General features: G+C 32.3%; 1 protein-coding gene across 1 annotated transcript; it reads left to right on the forward strand.

Moving 5' to 3' along the window:
- The first annotated feature begins 1,584 nt into the window (after positions 1-1,584).
- On the forward strand, positions 1,585-8,223 carry LOC109338474 (pectin acetylesterase 5-like). The gene is made up of 12 exons (XM_019575731.1): positions 1,585-1,895; positions 1,985-2,067; positions 3,250-3,379; positions 4,217-4,296; positions 4,461-4,550; positions 5,164-5,288; positions 5,790-5,850; positions 5,987-6,040; positions 6,166-6,243; positions 6,332-6,437; positions 6,719-6,864; positions 7,924-8,223. The coding sequence occupies exons 1-12, from the start codon at positions 1,661-1,663 to the stop codon at positions 8,038-8,040; spliced, it is 1,305 nt and encodes a 434-aa protein (XP_019431276.1). The 5' UTR covers positions 1,585-1,660; the 3' UTR covers positions 8,041-8,223.
- Positions 8,224-9,495: the final 1,272 nt, after the last annotated feature.

The raw sequence follows: 9,495 nt of genomic DNA on the forward strand, positions 1-9,495 counted from the left end.
GGCCTTTAAAAAGGTCCATCTTGAAAATGATTGTTTCGAGGTGGTTTATCTTATGTCTAGTTGTATTCATATTCAACATCAACATATATTGAAGGTTGTCTTAGCTATCTGTTCTTGATATTCTCGGGACTAGATAATGCAGATTGATTTTGTTGTTCGTGAGACTAATCAAGTGACTGACTTCATGGTAAGGATTGACTCGCACTCTTCGAATAGACTCAGAATCTGGAGTACGGTATTGACTATCAAATTTATATGATTCAGGACGATCATTCCCTTAACTAGGTTCTTCTCTTATATTTTTTTTCTTGATTCCATTGTACCAAAAAAACACAACAACTAGAGTTCCACACTTGGTAAAGAGGATGAAGAAATTACTCAACAATTTGATATAATTCAATTCTGTCCTTTTAATTGCTATAACCGGAGCTCGATCACTTTAATAGTAAAATTCCATTATTATTCGTATATTGTTCTTTATTTTCTTTCAAAAGATATCAAACATTGTCCATGACTTGTGGGACTTTTTTATTATTATCAAATTGGAACACCAAATTAATCTTAATTTTCTCTAGATGAATCAATGACGCAATTTAAGATGAAGACAAAATAAGCAATTGATATTTTTCAATTCTTCTTTTCTTTTGAAGTGTTGGTAGTTGTAATAACTAAGAACGCATAGCTAGATTGTATCCGAAAAGTAACTAGGTGTGAAAACCAATAAATCATGATGTCTAAATGGGTAATGTGTAATAGTTAAAAGAATGTGTAAGAGGTATTAAAATTAGAAAAACATGTGAACACTATTACATTATTCAGTTGCTTTTGAAAAGGTTAGTTATTCTAAAATGTTTTTGTGAAAGGATAGTACTATCACAAAGAAGATAAAGGTGAATCAAGAGACCCTAGAGTGTCCATAATACCACATATGTACTCCTCATCCTAGTTATTAATTTCACGGACATTTAATGATTTAGATCTACTCACTAATTGAAATTATTGGATTTTCCTAGAATTGATCCTAGCCATGGTGCTTGACTTTCACACATGTTAATGTACACAAAAAGCAAACATCCCTATTTCGTCAAATCTTGACATTTGTTTTGAGATTGTCTTTTCCATTGATGTTTGGTTCTTGTATTTATTGTTTTCTTTGTTCTTGAGGTTGAAAGTGGATGATAGGGTGGAATAGAAGTAGAGATTGTTGGACATAAATCACATGATTTCATAGTTCGAGAAAATTGCATTTACCAAAAGCAAACGATAAAGAAAATATAATAAAGAAAATATAATAAGAAACTAACAAGATTTAATGTGGTTCGATTCTTTGTCTACTTAATATGTATTTCACAATCAACATAAAAGAATATAAGTTTTCTAATAAAACTTGCAAATTCTCTCCAAATAGTGTATACAAAATTGAATACCTCACTTCAAAGTTACAACAAATGATAACATTATCCTATCATAAATGATTTATCATATAAAGAGTTAACATTCTGAATAGTTTGGGACATTGACACTTTCCAGAGCAAAGAAAGCTCGAAGTTGAAGGGCAATATGGGAATAACAAAATAAAGTGTAAGAATTTTCCCTTCACTTTTTTAACGTTGACTATGCACAAAAAAGTTCATAATCTCAACTCTTTGAACCCAAATCAATGCCTTATTCATCATCATATTCAAATTCCAACTCTTTTCTTCGCAATCTTCTCCAATGGCACAAGAAGGATTTCACCATCGCCACATTCATATTCACATTCATCATTTTCTTCTTCTATTCTCGCCATAGTAATAATAATAACAATAACACCATTACTCTTCAACAACCTTTCGCAACAACCATAAATCTCGTTCCTTTGACCCTACTCCATAACGCAAAACAAAGAGGCGCATGTATGTTTAAAACGACGCCGTACTTACCCATCACTGAAATTTCTGATTTTTCTTATACCCAATTTGAGTTTTGTTGTTTTTCTTTTCAGTTTGCTTGGATGGGAGTGATCCAGGGTATCATTTTCAAAAGGGGTTTGGATCTGGATCTCATAATTGGTTGCTTCACATTGAGGTTCCTTTTTTATCGACCCTATAAAAATTTACACACAGTCAATTTATTATTTATTTTATTTTTTTGAAAAGTCAATAATGAATAAATATAAATGTTGAATGATGCAGCGAAAGCATATAAAACTCTTACATGAATACATTGTTTTCTCTTATTTATTTGTTTATTTACTAATTTGTTTTTACTTTGAATAAATGAAAAATCTGAACTTGATTTTCATGGACACATTAGTAACTTAGTAAGCCCTTTTGGACTAGTTTAAACTGCATTTGAGATTAGTAAGGATCAAAGTTAGGATTTTTTTTATTTAGTTATCAAGAAGTAAGAGGTGTTGGGTGAAGAGCTTAATTAAACGCTTATTCAGTAAGATTTATTGAAATAAGCTCTGATTAAGCTTCTTTGATGTGCTTATTGAAATAAGCTAAAAGGAGCTTATAGGAAGTCCATAAAGCTATTTTCATTAGCCTAAATAAGCTTATGAGATGTTGAGACACAATTCTTTTTGAGATGTGAGGATGAGAGACGGATTACACGTCTCGGACATTCACCATCACACATTATTATTGTAATTTTTTAATTTAGGCAAGCGAATTGTGCACACCTTGGGTGTGGATCCTTACAGAAATATATTGTTTTGGTCTAAAACTTCGGGTTTTTTTCTTTTTTTGTGCAATGTTAAGGTTGCTTGACTTGGAGGTCACGGGTTCAGATCCTATAACCAACCTCTTTGCTTGCGAATGTGAGGTTGTGTACATCTACCCTCTCCAAATTCCACTAGGCAGGAGTCTCACTCTCATGCACTAGTTTGTCCCTTTTTAATAAATAATAATGTGTATGTGGTACGTAACCACGTGTAACCAACTAGTGCTGGGTGCATCACCAATGTTGGAGTACCCTTGCTTCAAAGAGCTTAAGTAAGCGCTCATTCTATAAGTTTTTGTTGTTGAAATAACTTCAAAATAGCTTATTTTCATTACCCTATCTAATAAGCATATTGGAATAAACTGTAAAGAGCATATAGGAATCATCGTAAGCTCTTAATAAACTCTTCCAAAAATCCACATTTTGACTTATGGATGAACTTGAAGGACACAGTTACTCTTTTTTTGTTTATATTTTTGGTTATATTTGAATGGTTTGCAAAAAAATGATATGAGTTTTGATGGATTTTATTGGTTGGTATAGGGAGGAGGGTGGTGCAATTCAATAGCTTCATGTTCTCATCGAAAAATGACTCCTTTGGGGTCATCCAAGTATATGGAAAGAGAGGTTCCTTTTTCAGGAATATTAAGTTCTGACCCCTCTCAAAATCCTGGTATATTATCTATAAGATTTGCTTATATATTTTTTAGTAACACTTCACTACTTTAATCACATTGTAACCAGTGAACAATGTCTTAGTCTTCTTCTTCTTGTCACAATTACCATCTTAGTCCATGAACATGTAAGACCCTTCATAGTAGTCCATGACTTTAAGAAATTGTCATTTTAGTTCTTCAAATTGTAAGTACAAGTTATATTAGTCCCTGAACATAGAGATCTATCCGTTTGATGGATCATAATTTTAGGGACTAATAAGATTGATGTTTACTATTTCAAAGACTAAAATGTTAATTTTGTAAAAGTACAGTCTAAAACTACAGGTGCTTACAAATTCAGGGATTTGAATTTTTGTTTAGTACTTTTCCCCCTCTTTTCTACTTTCGTGGAAATTTGCAATTTATAATATATACATCTATTGTTGAGTTTAATTTTGATGAATGGTTGTTGTAAAACTTCTTATGAGATAATTGGATGATTGTGTGAAAATATTTTAAACTGACAGAACCAAAACCATTGTTTTGAAAAATGAGTTGGAGCTAAAACCAGCTAAGCTCCTGGCTATTGCTCGATTTAACCGATAATTTTGGTGGTTACACCATGTTTGAACTGAATAATGGAATAAGGGATAGTCAAATTGGAACTGTAACTGAGTCATGATCTGACCAGTCCATGCCAGGTTTCAAAACATTGATTATAACTAAATCCTTGTTTCTAACTTGATATGATTTAACTTGTGTTCTTATTTTGACATTTATATATAAAAGGGCATGTGCCCTTGGTGAAGATACGGTATTGTGATGGTCCATCTTGATGTGTCAAACTTATTCAGATTTCTTTAACTGGAACAAGGTGAAGATACGCTATTGTGATGGTGCATCTTTTGCTGGTCACTCAGAAAGTGAGATTAAGGTTCGCTATGTCTTTGCAACTTTGACTTTAGGAGTTTATTGAGTATTTGGTACTTGTTCTTAGTAGCTCTTTGTCCCATGTGTCGAAATAAGAAATTATTTTTCTTCCACATTTTGGTATATCAGTTTGAGTTTCTTTTTTATTTTTTACATTATATACTACAGAAAGGAAGTGGGTTGTTCTTCAGAGGCCAGCTCATATGGGAAGCTATCATGGATGAACTTTTATCAATTGGCATGTCTAAAGCAAAACAGGTTATTCCAGCATATCTTTTCCGTCTTTTTTAAGGTTTGCTGAGATTATTAATGACTAATAAACTGAAAACGATGATAAACTGGTGTTGGCGACTCGGCAGTAGCAGTAGGCAGACAAAAGGAAAATCCTCAAGACCTTAACAATGAGCATTGATGTTTCTACATTGTAATTTTCCTCTAATGTAAAAAGCAAAGGTAATAAGGGGTACAACTTAGTCTTCCGGGATGGGTCAGGTCGGGTTGTAGTCTTTGGCCTGGGCCGGGTCTGCACACCCCTTGGACTTCAGCAATAAGCTAATTTTGATTCTCTTAAATCAATTACAAATGAACTTGTCAATAATCCTTGCTTGCAGTAGCACAAATGGTAATGTAAAAGCTTAGTTTATGAATTTGCATGATTGCAATTTCAAGTGAAAGAAATTACTGCAATTTATAGGTTCATTTGTTTTCTATTTCACGCTAATTGAATTCTAAATGGTCAAATATAATTACTCCAGAGAATATGTTTTAAATACAATTAACTGTTTATGAATTTTGAATTTTTGATGCATTAACCTTCACCTAAAACGATAAAAATTGTCAACATGTGTTGATTGTTAGGCTTCTTTTGCAGGCTCTGCTTTCAGGATGCTCGGCTGGAGGGTTGGCAACCCTTATACATTGTGATGACTTCCGTGATTTTTTTCCAAAGGAGACAACTGTCAAGTGTCTTGCTGACGCAGGTTTCTTCCTAGATGAGTAAGTTCTCTCCACATATCGACTTGGCAATCCTCTCCGTATGAGCTAGTTTTGGATGGAGTTAGACCCAATTATTCTAACATGGTATCAGAGCCTACCCGATGGTGGGCCACTTGCAAATGTTCATGCCTGCAAAATTTCACACTCCAGATGGGTCATACCTGAGCATGGTGACTTGAACAATCCTCTCCGTATGAGCTAGCTTTTGGAGCGGAGTTAGGCCCAATTATTCTAACACCTATCATGATATTTTCTAGTCAAATTTAAAATGAATTATCGTAAGTAGTTTTATGTTATTGCACAATGGGTTATCCTAGGATGATATTTCACGAAGGAAAAAATTGTAACTAGAATATTTCAGTTTCATGGATTGCTATAGGAATCTGGAGATCCATGCATCTAGCGCATTGCTTTACACTTGTATGTTGCATGTTGTCTATCTTTTATGCTATATTTAACAAGTTAAATAAATAAGTATATTCTTTATGCCATTAATTTCAGGAAGGATATTCTCGGAAATAGTACAATGAGATCTTTCTATCATGATGTTGTCCAGCTTCAGGTAATGCTGTGATTGCTTATATATATCTACATTCTCGACTCAGTGAACTAATTAATTTTACCTGTTAAGTATAAATAAAAAAACAGGCAAATTTGGGTTCTTGGCTAAATTATCTATTTCTCACATATCTCGTCAGGGTGTTGCAAAAAGTTTACAGAAAGATTGCATTGCAAAAATGGAACCATTTAAGGCAAGTTTTAAGTTTCTCAAACTTCCTTGTTGTGCCTTCTTGGGCAGAATTTATCACAACAAAGTTTACTTCATATTGCTTGAGCTAAAAAAAACCAACTGTTGATTTCATGATTTGTAATGCAGTGTCTCTTTCCATTAGAAATTATTAAAAACATTAAGACTCCGGTTTTTCTTGTTCACCCGGCTTATGATTTCTGGCAGGTAAGCTCCCTAAGTAGGCATGTTACGTTGTTGTAATCTGTTTTTGATTTACCTATGAAAGCCATCTGATAAATTAGATTATATTTAGATACATAATATTTTGGTACCTCAAGGATCAGATCCCCATGGTCACTGGAAAAGCTGCAGATTGAACCTTCTCAATTGTAATGCTAACGAGATTGAAATACTTCACCGTAAGTAAACAAAAGCACTACCATATAAGTTTCTGAAGATTTTGTTAAAGCTTTAATCATTTTGACACCAACCATATAAAGAAGAAGCTTTCTCTTTATATTTTTTAATTTTGTAAGCCATCAATATTCGATTTGGAATACCACAGATGTTGGATTAAACTGTTCATAGTATAATTATGATAATCTGAACTGAGGCAATGTAGTAGCGAATTTCATGTAGCAAGCTACGACTGATCTTGTCATAGTGAGGTTTGAATGACTTACAAGAATATCATTGTCAGATTTCCGTACTTCTTTGCTGAAGACCGTGAATGAATTCCAGCAACGAGAGGAGATCGGAATGTTTATAGATTCCTGCTTTATCCATTGCCAGACTTTGATGAGAGAGACATGGCATTCACCTAATTCTCCTAAAATAAATGATAAGGTAACTATAGTTTTGCCTTCTCATATATGCTATTATGGATATCCTGCAACTATTCAAGTCATTTTGATGCATAAATTTCATAAAGTCCCTATCTTCTTTCTTCATTCTGCTTCATTAGTCATCTAAAAATAAAAAGTTCCATCTCTACTTTTAACATTTCCATTTTCTTCCCTTGAAATTGCATTCCCGAAATTGTTTGAATGATTGTGGCATTTGACTACTGCATGTTTATTGTCCCGAAAAATCTATGTAATTGATTTTGTAATATGAGCAATGCTAGCAAGTAGCAACGCAATGTTCAGCACTCACTCTATTTTTGATTGGATTTCATGTGGGCCCCACTGAATCGCAAGAGTGCACACTCTGTTTAGTGGGTCTCACTTGAAATCCACCCAACAATAAAGAATGTGTAGGTAGAGTGCCTTAAAGACTGTTAGCATTTCTCTTTGCTAAAAGTATCAAAATCTCATGTCCACATCCATTGAGAATGAGTCCGGAGCCATGTATAATAATGGCTTGGGCAATCCCCCTATGAGCTAGCTTTTCATGTGGAATTAGGCTAAGTTAGTCTAACTTGGTATTAGAGCCGGTCCCAATGTTGGGCCGGCCACCCATAGATGTTCGTTCATGTAAAAATTCCACGCTAGGGTCTGTTAAAGTATCGAAGTCCTACATCAGATGAGAATATGAGTCAGGAACCATTTATAATGAATTGGGCAATCTTCGCCCTATGAGCTAGCTCTTGTAGTGGAGTTAGGCCCAATTACTCTAACACTCATAATATATTTGTTGACATTAGATTCATAAAGTTGGAAAAATTATAATCTTGGTGCATTAGAAAGGTTATATAATTTAGATTGTGAAGCATATAAGGTGGTTTCCCCCCTCAAGTTTAAAGTCTATAACTTCCTATGGTCCTGTTATCCTTGTTTCAATCTTTTTTAAGTGTTTGTTGAAAAACATAGCTTCTGAAAACTAAGTTCATGCCTGAATTACATTCTAGTTTTCACACCTAACTGTTCTTTTGGCTGCAATTCAATGTTATTTCCCCTGGAACAGACAATTGCTGACTCTGTTGCGGATTGGTTCTTCGACCGAAAAGTAGTTAAGCGAATCGACTGCCCTTATCCATGCAACCCGACTTGCCATAATATGGATTTCAGTACCAGAGTATAGTAAAATGTCTCATTTTCATTGTCAGTTAAATCTTGGATATGCATTTCTTCAAGTTCATTAAGGAATATCTTCTCATTTATATCCTTACCATAAGTTTTGCCCCTATTGGGTTACAGAGTATGATGAGGTAGATAACTCATATAAACTTTGTACTCTATAGCCATTAAGAAATGCAGCATGAAGTTTCTTCAAGTTTCACCTTTGTTACAAAACTCATTGTATATTATGTATTTTTCATCAATATCTTTTTGTATTCTTTTATTATTTCCATTGTGCAACAACACAGTAGATTTTTGTGTAATTGGTGATGTTATTACTAAAAAAAATATGTATACGAGTGTTTGATGCTATATAGAGGCAATCCTAATCCGAGATAAAAGGTGAAGATTGGGTTTAACAGTCGATAACCAACATAATTTTTTTCCGAATATTTGGGTAATATTGCTAAATGTTTTTAGCAACAACAACCAAGTCTTTTTCAACTAGGTCAAATTATTTACTATTGTTTTTTATATATTATTTTTCACTTGTAGTGTCAATTTTTCTGGAATCCCTAGAAAATTTCAGTTACATTGAAACCAAATATTCAGAATAAGGAAGATGCTATTATATAACAGAAATTAGACAATGGTTTAAAGGAGAGATTATAAGATAAGAACACTATGATATAATAACAAAAAAAGAAAAAAAGAAAGAAATGTACAATTAGGGAGTTATAAGGTTGAATATATATAATATAAATATATAATAAGAATAATATAATAATAATATTATATATATTTCAGATACAAAGTAAGGTGACTGAGAGTTAATAAAAATTTATTTTTATATTATAGTAATATATAATAAGCATAACTAATATAGAAAAAATAAGTGTTATGTAGCCATAGATAAAAGGATAAAAAGTAAGATTATATGATTAACAAAACGAAGATAATGTTATGATATAATAAAATAATACTTGTAAATATATATATATATATATATATATGTATATGTATATATATATATATATGTATGTATGTATTTCTTTTATAACATCTTTTTTACACAAAACCGATTTTAATATAAAAATGTAATTTTATATATAATTTTAATATAAAAATGTAAACAAAAATATAAGTTAATTGTTAACGTTAGAAGAATCTAGTTAAAAGTATGCATATTAGCATATTTAAATGTATACATGATTATATATCTCACAATTATATAGTATAACAAGTTTTAAACAAGCTAGCATGCTAGATTAGACTTTTAAGCATGTCAAACTTATACTTTGATTTTTGTTTAAACAGACTAGCAAGGATCTTATATGACATATAAGTTTTAAGACACTATCATATGTCAATATCAACATTGCTCTCAAGTACACTTTATATATATAGAGCTACTCATGTGAGAACAATACGCTATTGTGAGAAATGAAAACACTTAATATATATATATATATATATA

Source organism: Lupinus angustifolius, unplaced genomic scaffold (assembly GCF_001865875.1).
Source record: "Lupinus angustifolius cultivar Tanjil unplaced genomic scaffold, LupAngTanjil_v1.0 Scaffold_26_54, whole genome shotgun sequence".
Lineage (NCBI taxonomy): Eukaryota > Viridiplantae > Streptophyta > Magnoliopsida > Fabales > Fabaceae > Lupinus > Lupinus angustifolius.

Coding starts and splice junctions, on each gene's coding strand:
- LOC109338474 (XM_019575731.1), top strand. CDS start 1,661: ATGCCTTATTCATCATCATATTCAAATTCCAACTCTTTTCTTCGCAAT. Junction 1,896..1,984: donor CGCAAAACAAAGAGGCGCAT/GTATGTTTAAAA, acceptor TTTTCTTTTCAG/TTTGCTTGGATGGGAGTGAT. Junction 6,865..7,923: donor CTCCTAAAATAAATGATAAG/GTAACTATAGTT, acceptor CCCCTGGAACAG/ACAATTGCTGACTCTGTTGC.